The sequence below is a fragment of the Crocuta crocuta genome, unplaced genomic scaffold, assembly GCF_008692635.1.
Source record: "Crocuta crocuta isolate KB4526 unplaced genomic scaffold, BGI_CrCroc_1.0 scaffold337, whole genome shotgun sequence".
Taxonomy (NCBI): Eukaryota; Metazoa; Chordata; class Mammalia; order Carnivora; family Hyaenidae; genus Crocuta; species Crocuta crocuta.
The window spans coordinates 2,047,553-2,073,891 of record NW_027528873.1 but is presented as its reverse complement, the minus strand read 5'-3'; the positions used below and the strand labels follow the sequence as shown (position 1 = coordinate 2,073,891).

The 26,339-nt window shown below is 38.2% G+C and overlaps 1 protein-coding gene across 1 annotated transcript in view; it reads left to right on the top strand.

Annotated features, from left to right (window-relative positions):
- Window positions 1–14,343: 14,343 nt before the first annotated feature.
- Window positions 14,344–26,339, top strand: part of COPB2 (coat protein complex I subunit beta 2) — a 32,781-nt gene continuing 20,785 nt past the window's right edge. The window contains exons 1-4 of the mRNA XM_077756683.1: window positions 14,344–14,459; window positions 21,963–22,100; window positions 25,576–25,662; window positions 25,835–25,961. Coding sequence (XP_077612809.1) covers window positions 14,457–14,459; window positions 21,963–22,100; window positions 25,576–25,662; window positions 25,835–25,961 — 355 coding nt within the window. The 5' untranslated portion in view covers window positions 14,344–14,456. The remainder of the gene's footprint in view (window positions 14,460–21,962; window positions 22,101–25,575; window positions 25,663–25,834; window positions 25,962–26,339) is intronic.

Here is a 26,339-nt window from a genome sequence, read left to right as displayed (position 1 = left end):
TGCTTTACTCAGTCCAATCCAAATGCTAATCTGGAAACACCCTCACGGACTCCCCCAGAGATAATGTTTAGGCAAATGGCTGGGCACCCTGGGATCTCATCAAGTTGACAAATAAAATTAATCATCACACTACCCAATACTCTGGAAGTTGTGGGAATGCTAATGGCCATATACAGAGATGGGCTGACCATCCTCTTTGTCAGCTTCAGCTCATCTGTGGAAACAGTTCAGTTTGTTCTCTGGATCTGTCTAGTCAGGTTGCAAGGTATCAGTGATAGTTTGGTGACAGTGTTATCTTGTCCTAAAGTGTAAGAGAGAGACATAGGGGTAGGGAAAAAGGGAGACAAATTCTGCTAACCACAGCCAGGACTACGTGCTTTGTTTGGGCATGTTTTCCTTCAGGTCACTTGCCATATAGAGCAGTCAAGCTCAAGTAATTTGAGGAAAAGATCTTCCACTCTACATGATTGCTAATTGCCCAAGGAGCAAAGCAGAGTAGAAATAACAAGGAGATATGAAACTCCAAATGTTGGTGATAACTGTTTTTAACCTTTCCTAAAGGAACATTAAGGAGGCTTTAATACTTTGGTAGGGGGAACACCAGTGTGTGGAAAACGAAGCAGCAGTTGCTGACAGAATCACTTTCCACCTGAAGGAACTGTGCCAGAATCAATTTCTAATAGGAGGGAAGGGTAATGAGAGTGCATTGTGGATTGCAGTCACATTCTACATCACATTCTACATCTCTAAAAGCTTCTCTGGACAGATTGTAAATTACACTGACCTTAAAGAAAATGTTCACACTAAGGTTTTGGTTTTTATGAACATTCCACCCGGACAGTCTGACCGGGCTTTCGATAAAGTAAGGAATGAGCCAAGAAACCAACTGAACCACAGAGAGCTAAGGGGCACGCCTGGTTTTATGATTGACTCTGATTGTTTTCTTGCCACCCATATATCTAGGGAGAAAGAAGCATTATTTCCATAAATGGTAACCTCCCCAAGGCCAATATTTTGGAATATTTACTAGTCATCCCAAACTTGCTTTGGCTATTGTTAAAATCAATGTGGTATTTGGGGCTTTCCTTCAGGTTTCAAAATTACTGTTGAGACCATCAGACCATCTTTTGTTTGTAAACAGGCTATTGGATATCACACTAAGCAGGGCTCTTGATTAAAAACAACACGCACTAGGGGCACCTGGGTGGCTCGGTTAAGAGTCTGACTTTGGTTCAGGTCATGATCTGACCTGTATGTCAGTCTGTGAGTTCAAGCCCTGCATCAGGCTCTGTGCTGACAGCTCAGAGCCTGGAGCCTGCTTTGGATTCTGTGTCTTCGTCTCTCTCTGCAACTCCATTTGTGCGCGCGCTCTCTCTCTCTCAAAAATAAGTAGACACTAAATTTTAAAAAAAGAAAACAACATAGACTAACTCTAGGCATGTATCAGAAGCATAATGGCTGAGGAAGAAGGCCTAACCATTATCCCACCACAGGATCTGTTTGCTCAACAGAGCCCCATGGCCTCTGCAGGCACCACGGGTATCACTGCCTCTCTATCTTCTCCGTGGGCTCTGCTGCACTTCATGGCCTGGTCATGCCCTCCATGTTGCTGGACTTCACTGCAAATTACCACCCGCTGACCAGCCTCTCAAAGTTCAGCCCAGATAGAAGTGCCTTATATAAGATGTACTGAGGCCACATGGTCATACTTTAGCTCAAGCTCCTAGGGAATGGGGAAATTCCTCAAAAAGGAAGGGTATACAGGCAGCCAGAACAACATTGCTCACTGTACATGAGTTAGAAAAAAATAAAATAAAAATAACTATTTCTATGTAATATCCAAATTAAATATATATACATACTAATTAATATACACTATATTGTATATATACCATGTGTATGTATAAGTTATTTTTTAGAAATCAATCAGTATATATATAGTAGATTTGGATGTCCCAGTGAAGACCTTATTTTCAACTCATCACTAATAGCAATACAAGACTAACTGAAAATCTTTTTTTCAAAATTTCATTCCTTTTTATTGAGGCATAATCGACATACAACATTATATTAGTTTCAGGTGTACAATATAATGGTTCATTATTTGTATATATTGTGAAGTGATCACCACAGTAAATCTAGTGGGTTATAGATTTTTTTCTTATGATGAGAACTTTTCAGATCTATTTTCTTAGCAACTTTCAAATATGCAATACAGCGTTATTAACCATAGTTACCATGATGCCCATTACATCCCTATGACTTACTTATTTCATAACTATAAATTTGTACCTTTGACCCCTTTTACCCACACCCCTCATCCCCTGCCTCTGGCCACTACAGACACTTCTCTGTATCTATGAGGTTGAGCTTTTTAAAAAAATGTTGTGAGATCACATGGTATTTGTCTTTCTCTGACNCCCCCCAACCCCCCCCCCCCCCACACACTCTCACCACAATCTCTTTATCCATTAATTCGTTTTTGGACAGTTGGGTTGATTCCATATCTTGGCTATTGTAAATATTGTAAATATTGCTGCAGTGAACATTGGGGTCCTATATCTTTTTGAGTTAGTATTTTTATTTTCTTTGGATAAATACTCAACAGTGGTGTTTCTGGATCATATTTTTATTTTTTTGAAAAACCTTCATACTGTTATCTATAATGGCTGCAATAGATTGCATTCCCACCAACAGTGCACAAAGGCCTCTTTTTCTCCATATCCTCACCAATATGTAATAATAGTTTAATAATAGCTATTCTAATTAACAGGTGTGAGGTAGTATCTCATTATAGTTTTGATTTGTGATGATTAGTGATGTTGAGCATATTTTCATGTTGGTCATTTGTATGTCATCTTTGGAAAAATGGCTATTCAGATCTTTTGCCCATTTTTTAATTGGACTGATTTTATGTTTGCTTGGTTTTGTTTTTGTCTTGTTATTAAGTTGTTTGGCTTCTTTATATATTTTGGATATTAATCTCTTAGCAGATATATGATTTAAAAATATTTTCTCCCATTTGGCAGGTTGCCTTTTCAGTTTGTTGATGGTGTCCTTGGCTGTGCAGAAGCTTTTTAGTATGATAGTTCCACTTGTTTAATTTTGCTTTTTTTGCCTTTGCTTTTGGGGTCAAATCCAAAACTTATCAGCAAGATCAATGTCATAGACCTTATAGCCTATGTTTTCATGGTTTCAGGTCTTACATTCAAGTCTTTAACCCATATTGAGTTACTTTTTGTGTGTGGTGTAAGATAGTGGTCCAGTTTCATTCTTTTGTATGTGGCCTTCCACTTTGCTCAACACCATTTATTAAAAAACATTGTACGTTCTTGGCTTCTTTNATTAGTGATGTTGAGCATATTTTCATGTTGGTCATTTGTATGTCATCTTTGGAAAAATGGCTATTCAGATCTTTTGCCCATTTTTTAATTGGACTGATTTTATGTTTGCTTGGTTTTGTTTTTGTCTTGTTATTAAGTTGTTTGGCTTCTTTATATATTTTGGATATTAATCTCTTAGCAGATATATGATTTAAAAATATTTTCTCCCATTTGGCAGGTTGCCTTTTCAGTTTGTTGATGGTGTCCTTGGCTGTGCAGAAGCTTTTTAGTATGATAGTTCCACTTGTTTAATTTTGCTTTTTTTGCCTTTGCTTTTGGGGTCAAATCCAAAACTTATCAGCAAGATCAATGTCATAGACCTTATAGCCTATGTTTTCATGGTTTCAGGTCTTACATTCAAGTCTTTAACCCATATTGAGTTACTTTTTGTGTGTGGTGTAAGATAGTGGTCCAGTTTCATTCTTTTGTATGTGGCCTTCCACTTTGCTCAACACCATTTATTAAAAAACATTGTACGTTCTTGGCTTCTTTTCATAAATTAATTGACCATATATGTGTGGGTTTATTTCTGGGCTCTCTAATCTGTTCTGTTGATCTACATGTCTGTTTTTAAGCCAATACAATACTATTTTGAATGCTACAGCTCTGTAATATAGTTTGAATTAAGAAATACAATGCCTCAGCTTTATCCTTCTTTCTCAATATTGCTTTAGCTAGTCAGGGTCTTTTGTGGTTCCATACAAATTTTAGGATTATCTGTTCTATTTCTGTGAAAAATGCCACTGGAATTTTGGTCAGGATTGCACTGAACATGCAGATTGTTATGGATAGTATGGACATTTTGACAATATTAATTCTTCTAAACCATGGGTATAGAATATCTTTCCATTTATTTGTGTCACCTTCAATTTCTTTCAACAATGTCTTATATAGTTTTCAGTGTTTAAGTCTTCCACCTTCATGATTAAATTTATTCCTAGGTGTTTTATTCTTTTTGATGCAATTGTAAATGGGATTGTTTTCTTCACTTCTCGTTTGATAATTTGTTATTAGTGCTTATAAGTGTAATAGATTTCTATGTATTAATTTTATATCCATAGTAATCTTTACAGGGGATTTGCACTGGGTCCACTGACAAGCCACACTGATTTGTACCACTTTCCTGCCCTACACAGCTCAACCCATCCTCCACCCCACTACTTCTTGGCCTTTTTGTTAAACATTTGCTTCTGAGCTACGTCCTATAGAGGGATGCCATAGGGGCAAAAGGGAATATAATTAATATTTACTGAGTGCTTATTTATTATTAAGTGTTCTAAGAACCTAGTTATCTTAACATTATCCTTGTAACAGGTTGGAATGTCACCTTACAGTACCCACCTGGTTTGAAGCCCAGCTCTACCACATATTGTGTGAACTTAGGCACAGATTTAACCTTTGTGGCCAGATTTTTCATCTATAAAATGGAGATGTTCTCAGAATTGTTGGCTGAAAGGCACCAAGCTCTGTGACAGATGATCAACTGTGAAATAATCTGGTCCATCCGTAAGTGTCTCCTCCTTCAAGAAGGTTGTTTTAATCTCCTCAGGCTGATGGATGGCACCCTCCTTCCTTTGTCTTGAGTGCTCTTTTTGTCTTTGGTTTTCACCTTCTTCATGGAGCTCAATACAGGTAGTGAAGTCTACTGGATAGCAGGGATCTTCACTGTAACTGTAGCAGCGCCTAATAATCTAACATAGCCATTTTTCCCTTTGATGATTGCTTCCTGGGTTAGTTCTAGGTAACAGGTGGATCACAGTTAGAGGCATGTGATAGGAAAATTACCTGGACTCTCATTCATTGAGGGAACAGTTCTCATTGTAGGAGATACAGACGATCTGGAGTGTTTTTGAAGGAATAACAGATTCACTTCTTCTAGTTTGTGTTCATTCCAGGAGAAAGAGAGAGGTACTGCTAATATTATTTAAGCTATCTTTATTTCTGAGCTCAAATAGCTAAATTTGCATAAATGTAAATGTATGATGCAATTCCACTATGTAGTCACAGGCTAAGGAACTTACCTCGTCTTAGCTCATTGGTGAATCTCACTCAGGATGAAACTGTATACCCAAATTTCAGTGAATTGCAAATGACAGTGTTGGGTGATAAGACAAGGAGAACACGTCTGATTTGTGGAAAATGTTCTAATGCTGCATTAAGACATTAAGAGCCCTATTCAAAGTAATCTTGACTGCTAGAAGATATAGCTAAATTTCTGGTGTTTCTGCCTACTTTCTTAATGCTGAAAGCAAAATTTATGTCCCTCCTCATCCAGGCAATGTGCCTGAGGGCAATGTGCAGTTTGCATTTCTCTTTGGTGTCCCATGGATGCTTTCTTACCACTACCATTGATTCTCATTTCCTATGGGAATGTGGCCTTTCATACCGAAGGTACAGAGTGAGGGGGCTCTGTGCAAGTGCTGCTGACACCTGCAGAGTGCTCATTATATGGTGTCATTTATTCTTCCCTTGTTTGACCATGTGGGTATAGGCCACTAAAATCTATAGCCAGGCTCCTGCTCTTTTTGCTGCAAATGGAATTTATGGTTCATCCAAATTTCCTGCGTTTTTTTAGGCAGGCAAAATAATTTTATAAAGTCCCTTGAAGAGTAATCACACCGAATATGTTTAGAAGGACAATGTTATTATTACATTATCATAATAAGCTCAGGAACATTTAGGATAGGGATTGTATCTCTTTTATCTAGCTCTAGAACTCTTCATGATTCCTAGCCTAAGATAGGTCATCAGAAAATGTTTGTTGAATTTAATTGCATTGTCTACATCATAGACTTGATGCTTGGGCTTTTAACATGGATTTTATGAGGTGTTGAAATTGTATGAAAAAGTATATGTGTATGTACATTTTTGCCTTTGGGGGAAGATCCTCCTCTACTCTGGGAATACTGGTGACTCCTTCCCTTATATTTTGATCCAGGCGAGGGAGGAAGCAATGGTGGAGAGAATGGAGGGAGAGTTTGAGACAGATGATTCAAGAGAGGCTATAGGAGCGTCAAAGCTGGAAGATGCTAAGAGAAAATAGGTGTATAAAGAAATGTGGGGGAAATTCTTGCCAAATATGTCAAAGTGTTACCCTATCACATCACCCATAGATGAGGTCAGTTTTCAGGGGCACTGCGAAGGGCTCTGTCTCATCTCCTTTAAAAATGTAGCTTTGGTGTTACAGCTCCTTGCCAGTTCAGCCTAGACCTCTTTCCTTCATTCTAAATCAGAGTAACTCATCTTCATTGTCTTTCCTGCTCAAAATGTTTTTATTAAGACCAAATTATAAACTCTAGAGGTTTCGGGTTTCAGGTAATAGTGACCTAGGTTGTTCAGATCAACGCTCTTGCTGAAAACGCAACAAAAAATACACTACTACCTTAAAATAACCAAGGATCTGAAAACACAGGAAAGTATTTTTAGGTCAGGGTGCTTGGGTACTGACTCTTGATTTGGCTCAGATCATGATCTCATGGTTTGGGAGTTCGAGCCCCATGTCAGGCTCTGTGCTGACAGCTTAGGGCCTGCTGGGAATCCTCTCTCTCTCTCCCCCTCTTTGCCCCTCCCCCATTAGTGCATGTGTGTACACACTCTGTCTCAAAATAAATAAATAAACTTGGAGGAAAGAAGAATTTTCAGGTTAATATCTGGCTGCTACCAAAATGGTAAGAAGATTACTGATGATCAAAACCCCTAAGGGTGTCTGTCAACACTGCTATGGCCAATAGAGGCTGGATGGATCCAGGTAAGACTAGGAGCTCAGAGAAACTGAAGAGGACAGCTTCCCCCAGATTAGTATACATATGGATTAAGCATAACCCAGATCTCAATCTGCCACCCCTGCCCCTCAACCTCAGTGGGCTGCCAGAAAGCTCGCTTGGCAATTAGCAAGGCAGGAGAATTTAAAAGAAAAGGAACAAAAAGTCTTCAAGAAGTTGTGGCCACAGACCACCCTCTTGTGGGTTTGTACTATGTGAACACTTAGCCTGGGTGAATTTGGTGTAGAGAGATCTCAGTTGTTATTGATCCCAGATGCCTGGCCAAACCAAAATAAAGGCTCTCTAGGGGTGGGGGTGGGGGCACATCCAAACTAGGCTTTGGTGTACCCCCATAAGTAATTTAAGGACAGTGACCAGTTACTTCTCCAAAGATAACCAAGCATCATGGGAACAAGAACCGCCAAACCAAGACAGAAAAAATAGACCCATACAGACTTCGGCTATAAGACCCAGGTTTAAAAACAATTATGCCTATATGTTTGTGGAAATAAATGACAACCTTGAAAATAACTATAAGGAGGCTATAAAAAGTTACATCCCGCATCTGAAGAAGAACCAAACTAGAAATAAAAATGATAGTAACTGAAATTTAAAACTCGATGATCGTATTTGCAACATTTTGACAATATGAGGAAGAAATAATGAGTGGGAAGGTGGAGCAGAAGACCTTATACAGAATGCAGTACTGAGAGGAGAATGAAAAAGAATACACAAAAGTTTATAGGGGGTGTGGAGAATACAGTACAACCTTCTAACACTGCCATGCCAGGAAGAGATGGAAGAGACTAGCATGGTAACCGAGAATTTATCAGGATTAAGGGACCCCTTGGATTCCAAACAGAATAGAACAAAACCCATACCTAGAAAGGCAAAAGTACCACACTCATCAATCAAAAAGGATTCCCAGTATCAGACCAGATACTGGCTGTTGCACAAGATCAGGGGCCTGAGGGCCTCTTGTAGAAGTTGTTACCCTTTTAGGAGCTAGAATATGGAGAAACCTGGTGGGGGGGGGACCTAATCAACTAGGGATCAAAGTAGCAACTCTCTAGCAACTGGTATTTTAAACACGTGTTGGCAGTACTAATACATACCAATTGAATACAAGCTCTGCTTACAGCCCTTCCACTGGGCTCCTTAACAGCTCTCATCCTTCCTCCCTCCTGATCGCTGCCTCAATTAACTTCCCCCTTGCACATTTACATCTTCCGACACAACTGCTTCCTTGTCTAGCTCTACCAGGGATGTACCTTAATGAAAAATCCATCGGAGAACTTCCTTTTGCAAAACCTGGATCTTACTTCCCCAGAACACTCTGGGATTGCATATTCTCTTTTGGCAAACTGTTCATTCCTGATATGACTATATCATTTTGTTGCACCTTAAATGGGCTTTATAAAATGAAAATCCAGACTTATGCAGGAAACAGGAGGTATTTCTTTGCTTTATAGTCAGATTCAAAATAGGCTTCCCTCAAATGAAAAGCTCCTTTGCTATATATTTGCAGAAAAATTTATTACACAGTATGCTTGTAATAAAGTTAGAAAATACAAATAAAATACGTGTAATCTCCTTTCACCTCCCTCAGATATTGACTCTGCCTATATCTGGTATATATGCATGTGTGTGTAAATAATACGTATATATGATCCAGTTAGCTAACATTCACTTTATATATAAACCTTTTCAAGATATATCTGCATTTATTATCAATGGAAGGTACACCAAGGTATAGCCATATTTAGCAAAAGAAATATTTTCTTATTCCTAACAACAGTACCTTTATTTGAATTTTAGTGATGGATCAAGCACTATCAATGTGAAGTTGCTTTGACATCAAATGAAAAATCCTGGAGTAGGGCAGCTCAATATGATTTGGATTATTATCTTCAGATACAAAAGCGTATCAGGAGCTCAGAGCCCAAGAACTTCATATTTTAAACCTTGGGGCTTGAACTACATTTGAATTCAAATTTGGTAATGCCCTTAGATCAACTTGAGCTGACAAATTCTTTAGAAGAAAGTGGAATAAGGCAATTTGATGGAAATTATACTGTGCAATGCCTTGTCACTCCAGATATTTCATTTTAACATTAAATTTTTTTCAATTAATTTAAAGGTAACTGCTACATGCCAGATATCCAAGCTATTTGTCATTATTATTCATTTATTTATATGCAGCACTGTCATTTACAGGGACATAATTCTTAAGGAAACATAATTGCTCTAAACCTATCAACTTGCTTATGTAAAACTTCATAAAATCTTGTCTCTGGAAAGAAAGGCTAAGCATTGGTTATTAGAGAATGTTCACCTAGGACCTCTGCATACCGTGCACACTTGAGCCTCTGTTCCCAGTCCCCTCACATCCAGCAGGCTCCTTGCCCTAAGACCTAGGACCCTGGGGTTTATACAGTATTGTTCAAATAATAATGAACCGTCACACACAAAAAAATTGCTGATTAAAGGTGGCTTCCAGGGAAAAAGAGCAATGTGTATTGTGAAATATGTGGGAAGAACTACTGCACTGACACATGAAGTAAAAATAAATGTCTATTAATACATCCTACATCCCTTTGCCCTCTTCGTTTGACAAGAACAAAGAAACACACTCAAAAATCTAAAGAAGCATGGAGCAGAAGGGATTTAAGAGTTCCTTTTGTCCAACATTGTTTTACAGGTATTGAAACTGATACCAGCAAAGTTCACCGCACAAGACAACCCTGAGACAGAGAAGTCTCCAGAGTCTGTTGGTCATGACTTAACATTGGCGGTCTTAGCATTCCACATGTGAAGAGTGAGGTATAGAATGTCCTTGCATATGGAAAACACTATGTAGGTCACTAAACAACAAATTCCCCAAATTCTACTACCATACTTACAATGTCTAGCAATTCCAATGTGTGTAATCACCTCCTTCATTTCAAAGCTGATTTTAAACTCTGCTTCCTCTAAAAATTTCTTTATTAAAGAAACGAGGTTAATACATTCTTTTAAAAGGCAAAATTTATTTCCACACCAAAAACATTACTAAAAATTTAGACTTTTATGCTTTCAGGTAAACAAAAGTGAACATTCGCTTATCCCCAATCCCATATCACATGGAGTAAATTTGTTTTAATAACTTTTAAATTTTTAGTAGGTAATCAGATGGAATGCACAGCACACTGTAACTAATGAATGCTTCTGCGATCAAAGCTTTTGCCTCTAGTGTCCACAAGTTTCATTCTTGGAAGACAGCTCAGTGGTTCTTCAACTCAATTTAGTCTGCTGATGGTTGGTAGGTGATTATGTGGTCAAACTCTTCTTATTCACTTCATGCAGAAATACAGCTGATAACCTTAACATTTCCTTTAATAGGAAAAGTAACTGACACGCAATGATGAATCAGTAATGGAGCATGAAGATTACCCTACTTAACATTCTTCAATGATTCCCTAGAGCCTTCTCAGTAAAGTCCAGACTCCTTAAACTGGCAATCATGGACCTTCAAGATCTGAGCTTCATCTATCTTTCTAGTCCCATTTCTCAATTCTCCCCCTTCTTACTGACTCAGACATGCTAAACTACATTTAGTTCTCTGGGAAAATCGAACTCTCACTTCCCTCCACTTCAAATACTCTGCATATACCTTCTTGACATTTGTCTGTCTAGTTCCTACTCATACTGCAAAGGTTTGTTTAGTTGCATACATCCATTTGGAGTGTTATTATGAAGTAATGACACTGGTACCCTAAATACAGAAACAATTGGTTCATTTTTAGTGAGACATCAACATTTGCCTTTTCTTACCACTCTTTTGATAAGTTTATACTCACTACTTCCACTTCCTTATCATACAATCATTTCTTAATCCCTTGAAAACCTGCTTCCCTTAGCATTACTTAACTGAAAGTGCTTTTGTGAAGGCAACTTGTGTCCTCATAATTCATTGTGTCCTTTCATTCATTGGCAAGCATTTTTCTAAATACCAAACCTCCTTAAATTCTCTAAAGCCATCTAGACTGCTGGTCACTCTATTATGTTATCCTTCTCTTTTCCTTTTGTGGCATAGTTTTCCTAGATGTATCTGACATATAGTTTCCCTATTTCTTATCTGTGTCATTTACTGGCTCTACTTCTTTCTCTAATTAAAGGTGTTCCTCCAGGTTCTTTAGATTCAAAACATTAACATCAGGATGCCTCCCAGCCCCTTAATTCACAAGAAACTCAAATCATTTGTGTATCTTGTTGATTCTAGCTTCCTAGTGAAAAAGGAAGAAATAGTCTAATAAAAGCAGCATTTGTTGAGGTGCCTAGGTGGCTCAGTCAGTTGGGCGTCCAATTCTTGATTTTGGCTCAGGTCATGATCTTGTGGTTCATGAGTTTGAGCCCCACATCAGACCGTGCACTGATATATGGGGCCTGCTTGGGATTCTCTCTCTCTGCCCCTTTCCTGCTTGTGTTCTCTTTCTGTCTCAAAATAAATAAGTTTTAAAAGATGCTATTAAAAAAACAAACAGCGCTTGTTTTGGAGATAAACTTGAATTCGTATCTCAAATCTGTCACTCACTCCTGAGCAGTGTGGCATGGAGCATATTACTTAACCAAGTGGACCTTAGTTTCTCTTCTATAAGTTGGAGAAAATAATATCGATCTTTTAGTATTACTGTCTGAATCACAGTATGCAAATTGCATATTCTCATGCTGAATACATAGTGGACACTCAGTAAAATTCATTCATAACTGTTATTTTCACATCTACTTCCCTTAAACTTTAGTATTTTACTGTCCCAATCCATTTCTTCATACACATCAACAAATGGTGAAACTTACAGAGTGCAGGTATGAACAGGTTTCTTTTCTGGACTAATGGTTCCAAATTCCTTACTGAATCAAAGTCCAATACCTCCCTATTTAAGAATCTTCAGGTTCTAGCTCTGTCCTTCCTCTCCATGCTTTTCCCTCAGCGTCATTCTCAACAAATACCAGGCAAACTGGACTTTTGTGGTTCTCAAACATACCACATGCTCTTTGCCTCAAAGTCCCGGTCAAATTATGCCTCCTTTATGAAACTGATATCCGTGGCTGGATATTTTATCCTCTGAGTACTTTATTGGTACTTTTCAGGGTACTCATATTTGGTATAGTATTTCATTATCTGTACTTAACTGACCTCCTTTTGAAGAGAGAAACTAGGCTATTTTTCATGTACCTACTCACCACTTTGCTAAATGAAAACACATACACACACAGAGGTTTATTTTTTTGAAAATACCAACTAGACCTTTCCAGGAATTATTTTCACTTCCTCAACTTCTTATGAAGGGGTGGGAATAGAATGGGGAGATCAAGGTAAATGCAAAGTACTGATAGAGGCATTGCTGACTGAACTTCCATTTGGAATTCTCATAGCAGCAGAAAAAAGGAAGGGTTGAAACAGTCATCCTAGAAATTGACCAGGTAAGACTTTAAGATCTGTTGATCAATTGCCATCAACCCCTTGGGAAACCCTTTACCAATTTGCTAAGCTTGTCCATATTTCTTTTCCTCCCCAGAGCTATTTTCCTAACCTTCCAGTCTCCTCTAAAGCAGAGAGTAAACAAAAGATTTCAAAACCACGATTGAAAACTTAGGAATATACACACATGTAGTTAATGTTATTTTATCTATTAGTTCATATTTGAGAATCTTATTTAAAATGGAATTTCTTTCAACCAAATTCAAGGCTAAATTTTTATAGGTCTAATCTCCCCCCACTTACGTGTTCTCTCTCAAAAATGAACACTAAAAATTTTGAAAAAAAAAACCCACACAGAATAGTAGAAATGTAAAGATTTTTAGAGATTATCCTATTTTCTTTTAATTTTTTAAAATGTTTAGTTTTGAGAGAGTGAGAGAATGAGATGGAGCGGGGGAGGGTCAGAGAGAGAGGGAGACACAGAACCTGAAAAAGGCTCCAGGCTCTGAGCTGTCAGCACAGAGCCCTACCTGGGGCTAAAACCCACCAACAGGGAGATGGTGACCAAGCCAAAGTTCCATGGCTTAACTGACTGAGCCACCCAGGCGACCCCAACCTATTTTTAATATGAGGAAAACTGAGGTCCACAAAGAGATCACATTAGCAGCAAAACTTCCACTAAAAGCCACGCAGAGGTCCATGTCTCCCTCTGAATATGTTTCTACACACACATACTTTTTGCCTTTCTCACAATACAGAGGTTTAAAAAAGCCAAGGCTTCTCTCAGGCCAGAGGTCCTCATTTAAACGTTAACAAGATTTATTTGGCCCACAGTGTTTAAAAACAAAATAAAATAGAAGCAGGAATATAGGAAGATGGTGTCAGGCAAATGCTCTCGCAGTTTTTTGCACCCCGTGGCTCATGTCCTTTCTACCTTTATGAAGAGATACTCTGATGTAGTAGAAAGGGCACGGACTTTGAGGACATAAAAATCTGGGATGAAATCCCGACTCCATCACTTACTATGCGGCCTTGGCCTGTCACTACTTTGAACTTCGGTTTCATTCGTTTGATGGAAGGATTTGAGAGGAAAGTATGTCTAGCACAAGCTGAAAATCAGTAAATATTTCTTAAATAAATGAATAACACAGTCGACCACTCAGTAACGGTAACAAGTGATCATGCATGGTTGGAGACCCCATCTCCTGAGGGGCTCCAGACTGAAGGCTCTTGGCCTCCCTCCACGCTTACAGGCCTGAAGCCCGGCCCTGAGTCTGGGCATTTCTTCCCAGCCTAACTCGGCGCAGGGCCCAGGGCTCGCGGAGAATTCCCTGGGCCTAGTTCTCCAGGCCACGCGGGTACGGAGGCCTTGGAGCGGCGCTCCGCCTCCTCTCCCCATCCCTCCCATCAGGGCCAGAGTCGGAAGAGGCGGACAGCGCTCCTCAAGCCACAACTCCACTACGGCGGTGCTCTCCCTGCCGTTAGCGTCCAAGGGGACTAAGCATTTCGTTTTTCTCATCTTTTTTTTCTCTCTCTCGGCTTCTAGTTCTCATCTTCTCTCAGGAATCAAGACCATTTCATTTGGTGGTAAAGTCCACACCCCGCCTTCTCAAACTGTTCGGCTCCGCACAGTTTAGAAGGCCCCGTTGCCTAGGAAACTGGGAAGGCGGTGGAAAACGTCAGCCCTGCGTCGCGGTTGCGCAGGCGCTCGCGCCCTGGCTTCCACTATCGCGAGAGTAGCCTCCCGGAAGTTCCACGTCAGTCAGTCGGCCGGTCAGAGGGTCGGTGGGTCTCTCTGGGACTGCGTCGCCGGTGGCAAGCGAGGGCTCCCGGGCTCTGACCAACGGAGCAATGGTAGGTCCAGGCCCTTCAGGAGGGAGCGGGGCCTTTTCGTCTCAGACCAGCCTTGAGGAGTGGAGGCTGCGGATGCGGCCGCCGCCTCAGGCCTTGCGGGGTCCTGGTCCAGTTTGAGTTTTGTGAGGGAGGCGGCAGTGGGACCCAGGAATCTGAGGTGGTTTGGGGACGCAGTGCCTGGGCTTTGGCAAAACTGTCTCAGTCTGCCTTTAAAACGGGGTCAACTGAGCCTACACTCGTGTTGGGCTTGTTGCTGCTGTAGTAGTGTGTGCTGACCACAAACTGCGATCTTAAACAGAAAAGCATTCCCTCTGAAAGAGGTAAATAAAGTGTATATGGAGTCCAGGGTGGGATTTCGAATGCTTTGGCATCCCACTTTAAGTTTCTAGGGGGCAAAGGAGGGGTATAAAATTGGCGTGCTTTTCTGCATTTGCAGGTATAGTGGCTGGTAAGAATGGCAGTCAGGAAAGACAGCACTTTTTTATTGTCATTTTCACCGTCAAAGATACCCAAAGTTCTTTTGCCCAAAAGTGTTGTAATAAGAAGAAAAAAAATGCAGTAGTGTGAGAATATGATTTCTGAAAAAAAATGTAAGACAGTATTTTATATTTAAATATTATCCCGCACATCCCCCCACCTCCTTTTATTTGTTATAAAGCGTAGGTTCAGAGATTTTGGAGCTTGAAGACCTTTGGGATTAATAAGTCCAAGTTCTGTGTGCTGCAGTTAAAAATAAAAGTTTGTATAAAGCTAATTGAGAGTTGGAATTACAGCAGAGATTGAGTCTTTGGGGGAAACTGGTGAAAGTTATGGATACTTCTAGAAAAATGGGTAGAGAAGCACTCAGCGTTTTAGAGAATTCAGTGGGTTCACTACAGACCACCTCCCCTATCCTCATCCATGAACTTGGTTGGGTCCCCCAGATTAAGGACCCCTGAACAAGATCTCAGGGAGTCTCCTGCGCTTTCGGTAATGGATGTTTTCTAATGAAATATCCTTCGTTCTTTAATACATTTTAAATCTTCTGTATGAGATACAAAATATGAATTTATTTTTCACTTGTTTACTGTGTGCCCGTGCAATTTGCTAAACATTTGCCTCTTAATTCTTACAAAAGCTGGCAGAGTGAGTTATAACTAATGTTTACGGAGTGGTTATGATAGGCCAGGCACTATTCTAACTGCATAACACCGAATTTAATTCTCATAACATTAAGATGTAGATAAAAGTATTAAGCCTCTTTTACTTATGTTGAACCTGAGAGAAGTTTTAAGTAAACTTGCCCAGTACTGTGTATTTGAAATGAGTGGTGGGACTGAAATTTGAGTGCAGCATAGTTCCCTAGACCTGGATTATACCATGTGTCCTTAAACCCCCATATCCAGAAATAGGAGATGCTATGGAGTTAAAGATATGAGTAAACAATGACCCTTCTTGAAGGGGAATCTGCTCATTAAAGCAAAAAGAGATACGTGTACAAATGTTAAAGGTTAGAATTAACTTCTGTAAGATCCCTTAGAAAAGGATAGTTCTGGGGGCGCCCGGGTGGCTTAATTAAGTGTCCGACTTTCGCTCGGGTCATGATCTCGCGGTTCGTGGGTTCGAGCCCCGCATCGGGCTCTGTGCTGACTGCCAGCTCAGAGCCTGGAGCCTGTTTCAGAGTCTGTGACTCCCTCTCTCTCTGACCGTCCCCTGCTCACGCGGTCTCTCCCTCTCTCTCCTAGAAATAAATAAAACATTAAAAAAAAAAAAAAAAGAAAAGGATAGTTCTGGCTAACGTAAACCAAAAAGATTTTATTGGTGACAGCAGCATTTAAGAGGAGTCCTAAATGCATCCAGTTTTTGGAAGATGGAGGGAGACATTTAGAATGAAGGGTGCAGTATGAATATCTTACTTGTCTTTGTATTCTAGTGTGTCTAATACAGTGTCTCATTCAAAGTAGTCGCTTCAGTGTTAGAAGAAGTATAACAAGAGATTTCAGCTGTGCTTTTTAAACTGGGATTTGTGAATTAGGGGTATTTAGAGGTGTTCTAGGTTGCTTAGTCCCCCGGCCCAACTTTCCAGAGCATCACTTTTACTCAGTCATCATTAAACATCCATATGGTAAAATATACACAGTTTATAAGTATAAGTGTATAAGGATTTCTCCATTTGCTAGAGGAAAACTATGAAATGTCCTGGCTTACATGAAAGCCCCCACTGTGGTTCCTGGCACACAACAGACACTCACGTTTCTTGGCTTTGAAGGGACCAGAAAAAAGAGTTGAAATTTGTCATGCTAATTAATGAGGCAGAATTGAGAAACGGATGAAGTAAAGGAACCTGCTTCCCTGAATGACCAAAGAATGTGAGGATAGTGGTGTGAAAGTAGAGAGTTTGAGATGGAGAGGAAGGCATAACCGTGGAAACCTTTTTTGGTGATTGTGGAGAAGAGCCAAAGAACTTTTAAAGTATAGAGATTTAGGTTATTCCTAAAAGTGGAAGAGGCATGTGTAGAAGTAATGTAATAACAAGGTTGGAAGTAGTAGATGAATAAAAGCCTTGTGAGCTGTTTGCTTTGTTTTGGGAAATTATCTCTGCTAAAATTATCTAGTGTTCTTGCTTTTGTGTTGAAAAGTAACCTTAAATTTCTGTTCCATTCATGATCACTCTGGAAGATCACAAAAATAAATATTCAGTGGTAACTCAACTTGCCAGATAAACTTTTAGGTTGTTTATATAAAACCTGTTGAAGTGGAAACATTTTAAATCGATCTTCCTCAATCTGTGCCCAAGAGAGAATTAAGACTATATCCAAAGGTTTCACTGTTTATAATGAAATAACTTTTAGAATGGTAAGTATTCTTGGGAGAATTGAGAAAATAGTTATTCACATCATATTCTTGTGTACGGTGTAGATGAATCCAGGTTGAAAAACGCTGTTTTAAACTATTAGCATTTTCTGAATCAAGAGTATTTTAATTTTTGTTTAAAATTTTTCTTTTTTTTAATGTTTTTATTTCTGAGAGAGAGAGAGACAGAGACAGACAGCGAGAGCAGGGGAGGGTCAGAGAGAGGGGGAGATACAGAATCCAAAGCAGGCTCCAGGCTCTGAGCTGTCAGCACAGACCCTGACTTGGGGCTCGAACCCAGGAACCCTGAGATTATGACCTGAGCGGAAGTCAGACGCCTAACTGACTGAGCCACCCAGGTGCCCCTGTTTAAAATTGTTCTAATTAAAATTAGGTTCTTGTATTAGATTACTAAATAACTCATTAGTTAGGTTCCTAATTAAGTTCATTAGGTTCCTGTAACTTTAAATTCTTAAAATGTTTAACATTCCCATTTGTCTCCAAACACCTTCAAGGACATGGATATAACCCGTATTGATCTCACATCACATTCACCTCGTATTTGCTAATAATATTGACAAAATACTTTGTCTAAGAAATAAGTTTTTTATTGAGCTATAATTGACAATGTTATGTTAATTCCATGTGTACAACATAATGATTTAGTATATGTATATATTGTGAAATAATCACAACAGTAAATTTAGTTTACATCCATCACTCTCCGTGGTTACAGTAATTTTTTTCTTGTGATAATTTTTAAGGTTCATTCTTAGCAACTTTCAAATATACAATACAGTATTATTAACTGTAGTCACTGTGCTGCAGATTACATTCCCATGACTTAATTATTTTATAATTGGAAGTTTGTACCCTTGACCTCTTCCATCCATTTTGCCTGTCCCCACCCCCTGCTTCTGGCAACCACCCATCTGTTCTCTGCATGTGTGAGCTTGAGCTGTTTGTTGTGTATGGTTTTGTTTGTTTTTTTTTTAAGATTCTTCATACAAGTGAGGTCATACAGTATTTGTCTTTCTCTAACTTATTTCACTTAGCATAATACTCTCAAGGTCCATCCATGTTGTCACAAATGGTAAAGTTTCATTCTTTTTTATGGTTGAATAATATTCCTGTATGTGTATACAATGGAATATTATATATAAATATATGTAATATATATTATATACATATATACACTTATATAATATGTATACATATATGTATAATATGCATATATTAGATACATTTTCTTTATCCAGTCATCCATCAGTGGACACTTAAACACTGTTTCAATGTCTTGGCTATTGTAAATAATGCTACAGTGAACATGGGGGTGTATATATCTTTCCAAGTTGGTGCTTTTGTTTTTCTTCCGATAAATACCCAGAAGTGCAATTGCTAGGTCATAACAGTAGTTCTGTTTTTAATTCTGGGGGGAACCTCCACACCGTTTTCCATAATGGCTTCGCCAATTTACATTCCAGCCAACAATGCATAAGGGTTCCCTTTTCTTTACATCCTCACTGACACTTGTTATTTCTTGTCGTTTTGATAATAACCCTTCTAATGGGTGTAAAGTGATATCTCATTATGGTTTTGATTTGTGATAATTAGTGACGTTGAACATTTTTCATGTACCTATTGGTGATCTGAGGTCTTCTTTGGAAAAAAGTCCATTCAGAACCTCTGCCTATTTTTAATTAGGTTATTTTTTTTCTTGCTATTGAGTTGTATAAGCTTTTTACATATTATGAATATTAATCCCTTATCCAGATATATGACTTGCAGGTATTTTCTCCCATTCTGTAGGTTGTCTTTTCATTGATGAAATGAAATGAAATTCATTGTTGATGGTTTCCTTTGCTCTGCAGAAGCTTTTATTTGATGTAGACCTACTTGTTAATTTTTGCTTTTGATGCCTTTATATTTGGTGTCAAATCCAAAAAATCATCAAGACCAGTGCCAAGGAGCTTATTGCCTATGTTTTCTTCAAGGAGTTTTATGGTTTCAGACTTTACATTCAAGTCTTTAATCCATTTTGGGTCAATTTTTGTAATATTAACTATGGTATAAGATAGTGGTCCAGTTTCATTCTTTTGCATATGGCTGTCCAGTTTGCCAAACAGTTTATTGAAAAGTCCATCCTTTCTCCATTGTATATCCTTGGCTTCTTTTTGGCAGGCTAACTGACTATATGCATGGGTTTATTTCTGGGTTCTCTATTCTGTCCCATCAATCCATGTGTTTTTATACCAATACTATACTGTTTTGATTGATATTATAATTTAGGGTTACTAAGACTTCATGAGTAACACTTAATATTTTCTGATAGGACACTAATTACATGGGCACAACATAACGATTTAGTGGATATTTTATATATGCTTACTGGATAGTCTGTAAACCAAGGTTTCTCAAAATGTGATCTGCAATCTCCTAGGAGTCCCCCATTCTTTCAGGAGGTTCACAAAGTAAAACTGTTTTCCTGATAGTAAGACACTTTTGGCCTTTTTCACTATGTTGATAATTTGCACATTGGTATAAAAGGAATGGAAGACAAAACTGAACTGCTGGCATAGTGTCACCAAATTGTACTGATAGTATATTCTTCATTACCACATAATTTTTTTTAATTAAATTTTTTTTTAATGTTTTATTTATTTCTAGGAGAGAGAGAGACAGCGTGAGCAGGGGAGGGTCAGAGAGAGAGGGAGTCACAGACTGAAACGGGCTCCAGGCTCTGAGCTGGCAGCCAGCACAGACCCCGATGCGGGGCTCGAACCCACAAACCGCGAGATCATGACCTAAGTGAAAGTCGGACGCTTAACCGACTAAGCCACCCAGGCGCCCCCACACAATTTTGTTTTTAAGTTAAGAGTTAATGTCCTTAATGAGTGGTGCCTGGGTGGCTCAGTGGTAGGTTAAGTGCCTGACTTTGGCTCAGGTTATGATCTCATAGTTCGTGAGATCAAGCTCCATGTCAGGCTTTGTGCTGACAGTCTGGAGCCTGCTTCAGATTCTGTGTCTCCCTCTCTCTCTGTGCCTCCCCCGCTCACACTCTGTCTTTCTGTCTCTCTCAAAAATAAACATTTTAAAAAATGTCCTTAACAAAGCAGAAAAATGTATTAGTTTTATTACATTTTGATACTTGTGTATACATCTTTTAAATATTTTGTGTATTGAAATAAAGTATGCACAAAATACTTGTGTTGCATACTGCTATACAAGCTTACTTGAAACACTGATCGACAGGGGTGCCTGGATGGCTCAGTTCATTAAGCATCCAGCTTTGGCTCAGGTCATGGTCTCACAGTTTGTGTGTTCCAGCCCTGCATCAGGCTCTGTGCTGACAAGCTCGGAGCTTGGAACCTACTTCGGATTCTGTCTCCTCTCTCTGCCCCTCCCTTGTGCTCTGTCTTCTCTCTCCTTCCCTCCCCCCCCTCAAACGTAAATAAATAAATAAACTTAAAAAAAAAAAAAGAAGTGACTAGCAAACAATGTTTGTTCAGACTTCATTATTTGGCAGACGTTTTCTAAAAACTGAAAGAAGTTAGCTGGTCCCTGACAGTCTTTGTTCCTGATAATAAAATTGGTGCTTTCAAGTGAAAATTAGAATTTTAGAAAGCTTCTGTCATTGAACTGGATGGATTTCTAATACTTAAAGACTTATCATTTGAAATAGATGGTGATATTAATGAATGTGACTTTTTGATACTGTATAATGAAGTGTGTCAAAATTTGGAAGATCCACATAATTCACTGAGCCAAAATTTTCCACATAACCAATGCATGATGTTACAAAATGATGCATGGGTGAAAGATCCATTCAAAATACAGAATAGATCAGGGGCACCTGGGTGGCTCAGTTGGTTAAGTGTCCAACTCTTGATTTCGGCTCAGTCATGATCCCATGGTTCATGAGATCTAGCCCCATGTTGGGCTCTGGTTTCAGTTTTCGCATTGCAACTAACCTTTAAGAAACTACCACTTGTCAAGTTTTGATGTGTATAAAAGAAGAATATTCACAGCTATTCGGGAAAAGTTACTTAAATATTTCTCTTTTTCCAACTACATATCTTTGTGAGACTGTTTTTTCATATACATAAACCAGAATAGCATACCACAACATATTAAAGACCCAAGCGAATATGAGAAACCAACTTTTTTCTGTTAAGGACAGAATATAAAGAGTTCTGCAAAAATATAAAACACTACCACTCTTCTCACTAAATTTATTTTGAATACATAGTTGCTTCTCATAAAAATATGTCATTTAAGTTAACATGTAATGGGGTTTATTTTTGTTATTTGAAAATGAATTAATACATAAATATTTTTTAAGTTGTTTCAGTTTTAATGTTTCCCATGGTAAGTATGTAGATATAAACTACATAAACAAAAGCTTTTTAGGAAATTTTTTTTATTGTAAGAGTCCTGAAGCCAAAGAGTTTGACAACCACTACTGTAAATTTAAAAGCCTTAAATATTCATGTTTTTATGAGTGAAAAAGTAGGTGCTTTAGACTTGAAATTGGGCCTACAGTTTAGCAAAGTGAAAACTGAATTGTTTCATAGGCCTGTTAATGTACTATTTTTAGTTGAGATCTCAAACATACTTTATTTGGCATAGCACTTTAATGTGTTCTGGGTTTTTGATGTTGTTTCTCCTTAGCCTCTGCGACTTGATATAAAGAGAAAGCTAACTGCTCGATCAGATCGAGTTAAGAGTGTGGATTTGCATCCTACAGAGCCATGGATGTTGGCAAGTCTTTACAATGGCAGTGTGTGCGTGTGGAATCATGAAACACAGGTAGGAATTTTTAAGGACTTTTTAGAAATAGTGTGTTAGACAGTGTTTATAATGAAAGAGAAGAAATAGAATCCACTAGCTATATGCAGACTGCTTTCTCAGATAAATTGGTACAAAGTATTTTCAATAAAGAGGAACTAACATTTACAGGGTGATAACTGGGATAAAATGTTTGGTCTTGTCATATATAATATTTAAATGTTAAATTCTGATGTAGGTAGTATTAACTTTTCTTTGCAACTAAGGAAACTGCCACCAATATAAGGTTACTTGCACTAGAAAAAGTATTTAATAGTACTTAATTTTCTTTTGAGTGAATATTCTAACAATCCCAAGAATGGGATTTTTAATTTTATTTATTTTTCCCAAGTACTGGATATAATTATTTGTAGATAACTTTCAGTCTACCATATGAATTATAGAGTATGTTGGAGAAGTATTTGTAGTCAGCTTTTGGTTACACATATGAAAATATGCATTATGTGGGTTATCTGCCTTGAATGCTTGTTTTGCTCTTTTTCATCTGAGTAAATAATTACCCTTCAAATTGGTTTGTCTCATTTTCCATCTTTGTTGACCATTCCTGATCTTTTTCCTTCAAAATACAGAACATATAGTCAGCACTATTCCCTACAGTTCTGTGTCTACTTATATAATAATTGCCTTCAACATCTAAGTTTAAGTTCTTGAAAGCCAGACAGAATTCGCATTGAGTAATTTAAGATGGCAAAAAAAAGTCTTAGGAAATCAAGGTCAGGAATAAACCTAAAAACACCCTTCTAGTCGTATGTCACTCTAATGACACAGAATGACTGCACACTAAACCAAGACCCCATCAGTGACGGTTTTTACACATTAACACTTTGTTCTTTGCTTTATTCCACTGCTGATAACATTGTCAGACACACAGGAAGTACTCGATAATTACTTTTTGAGCTAATGAAAAATAAACATTCTATTTATCACTATTTCACTGTATCAGGATTTCTCACCTCTGTAATTTCAGTTCTTCATCTTATGAATCCATTTGTCTTAATGCAGATAATATGCATGCTAACTGCTTTTCTTTTTTTTTTCCATCTGTTTTATCTATTCTTGTATTCACATGTTTAAAATCTTTGTGATTTTATGCTTAACAGATATGTTGGTGCCTCCCTGAGTCCGCACCATACTTCCTAAATCTTTTCTCTGCTCCGTTTAGCCATTTCTCAGCTCTGTCATTTCACTGTAGTATGTTCTAAGTCCCAGGTGTACTTCCCTCACCCTTCTCTAGGTTTTACTGTAACATAACTGCTTTATCTTCACCCACTTTGCCTCATGTTTCTCTTTTGTGCCCTCTGGCAGCGCCACCTGCTTCCACTTTCATAATTCATCTTGTTGGTAACTTGTCTAATTTCCTCCTTTTCTTCAAGAATGGAAGTCTGGGTGGACAGGGATTATCCTAGCCTTATTTCCTACTGTTACTTCACATGCATATCTGACAGTCAGTCTTATAGTAGATACTCAGTAAGTCTTTGTTGAATGGTTCATCTCTTTGGTTCTCCCTGCTTTTCCCCCCTCTATTTATCACCAACGGAAGCTACTTGTCTCTCATGTATATTGAGAGCAGAATTCTTGAAAGAGGCAAAAAGTTTTTGAAAGTAAATTCAAATGTACTTGAATTTCAAATATGTCTTTGAGGTGGTGAGTGCAATGATTTAAAAAAAAATCACTGTTAGAATTTGGAGCCATCCTGCCAATTAAGTGATGTGGGCAAGCCTTTTAACCATGTTAAGGCTCAGTTTACTTATCTGAAATGAAGATGATATTGTTGCCATAGGAATATCAAAAGGATTAAATCCAATTAGATAAAATTGTGTGTGTGACCTGTAAAGTACCATACAATTATTAGTCAGTATTTTCCTGACTTACATTGAGTGTATGTTGAGTGTATAGCATTTCTTCTTCAGATTGTTTAGCTTCTAGAATGTGGAGACCATCTGTTGTGTCATTTGTATCAGTCACAGCACTTGACATGGACTGAACCCTGACTGTTCTGCAGCTGCTTTACGTGTACTGCTCAGCAGATCCCTGGATTTACTGGCTACTCATGAGCTTTTGTGGACTTGTCTGTCACCTTAGAGATTGCATGCTCTGTCTGCTCTCACTGTCTGTGTTGTAATCAGCTGATAGTGGTTGTACAGGTTGGAGCTGATGCCCCCGTTTATTGTCTTTGTGTGAAGAATCTTTGAAGTCTGGCCTCAGAAGCCAAGAGTAGGCTCAACAGTTCTTATGAACCAGTCTCTATTCTTTATTTTTTTTTTTTAATCTTGGTTTTTGTTTGTTTTAATATAGTTGACATACAATGTTACATTAGCTTCAGGTTTACTGGTTTCTGTTTTTTTTATTTAGTGCACATGGTTCATCAGTAAAATTATACTGTTTATCATTACTTGCTGGTACAAAAAGAGATTGCAAAATGATAGTTTGATTTTCAGAATCTTAAGAAATAAAGCATCAAAGCAGGAGAACAAAGAGATGGATTTATCCGTGTTCTTTCTGGGGAGGGGGGTCTCCTAGTTTTCTACTTTTATCTTGTATACTTATTCCATTTTGAACAGCTTGAAGAAACATCTAAATCACTGTGTTCTTACGCTTCACTAAAGAGAGGTAAATAGCATTTGTATGGAAACATATTGCTAAGGTGTACAAAACAACTGTATCTTGTTTATTTTGTGAGTTGATGGGTTTAATTCTAAAAAGAAAACTAAGCAGGGGCATTGGGTGGCTCAGTCCGTCAAGCTTCTGACTCTTGCTGCTCAGGTCATGATGATACAGTTTGTGAGTTTTAGCCTTGCTTTGGGGTTCGTGCTGACAGTGCAGCGCCTGCTTGGGATTCTCTGTCTCCGCCCCACCCTGGCTCATGCTGTCTTTCTCTCTCCAAATAAATAAGTAAACTTTAAAATAAGTAAAAAGAAAACTAAGCCAATTCATTCAACAAATAGTTCTTACACACTGGTTGTTTGCCAGCCACTGTTCTAAGCTCTGAGAATACAGTGGTGAGCAAGATTCCTGCCCTCAGGGAGCTTAGCAGGAATGATTGCCATTAAACATAATTATGAAGGTGCTATGTTATGAAAGAGGAGTATAAGGTTCTATGGGTGGATTTTCAGGCAGAGGGAGCAGGAGGAGGAAAGGTAAGGCTGGGAGTAGCCAAAGGTCAGGCTAGAGAGAAAGGGAAGGGCAGGCCGAGCACAGAGGATCTGGAATTTCATCTTGTGAACATTTGCACTCTTTTACCCTTATAAGTATTGTAATTTTGAAACTGTTGAAAAGATGATTGGTCTGTTTTTTTATTTGATTGAACTTTTGTATTTTAGCCTGAGAATATTTTTAAATTAGAAGTGATCTAAATAATTAGATGTTTTAAATATAACAATAGATTCTTCAGTTATTTTCTCATAACTCACAGTGTATATTCTTATTAATTTTAAAGACATTGGTGAAAACATTTGAAGTGTGTGACCTTCCTGTTCGAGCTGCAAAGTTTGTTGCAAGAAAGAATTGGGTTGTGACAGGAGCGGTAAGTAATTATATGAATCTCTAATCATCAGTGATTATGTGAATGATTTAATTCTTGAGTTTTTAATTAGTGTAATGTTTTGAAGCTTGGACTTTATACCTTGAGCCTATACTCCACCTTTTTTGTGCAGTTTACTTCATAACAGTGATGATTTCTAAATTTCCATTTCTAGGATGACATGCAGATCAGAGTGTTCAATTACAACACTCTGGAAAGAGTTCATATGTTTGAAGCACACTCAGACTATATCCGCTGTATTGCTGTTCATCCAACCCAGCCTTTCATTCTCACTAGCAGCGGTAAGAAGTGACTCCTTTTGGTCGTGTGCATCTCTTTGAGTACTTCATTTTCATTCAATGAGACATGCAATTCTTTCACTGCTGTTACAAGTAAGGTTCTAATTCCAAGCAGCCTTTAAATTATTTAAATCCAGTAACGTGCTATCAATGCTACTTGCTTTTGTATTTAATGAAATATCAACTCTACTTAGGATTTGTATAGCAATTGTTCCAGTTCCTGTCAGGGAAGGCCTGCAGGTCTAGATGATTAAACATCTTCTGAACAGAAAGCTAATTTACATGCTGGTAGGTGAGATTTTTGCTAGATTGCTATATACTTTATTCAGTTTTATCTTTTTTTATTTCGGGCTAGAGTGCTCATTGGTATTATATCTAAAA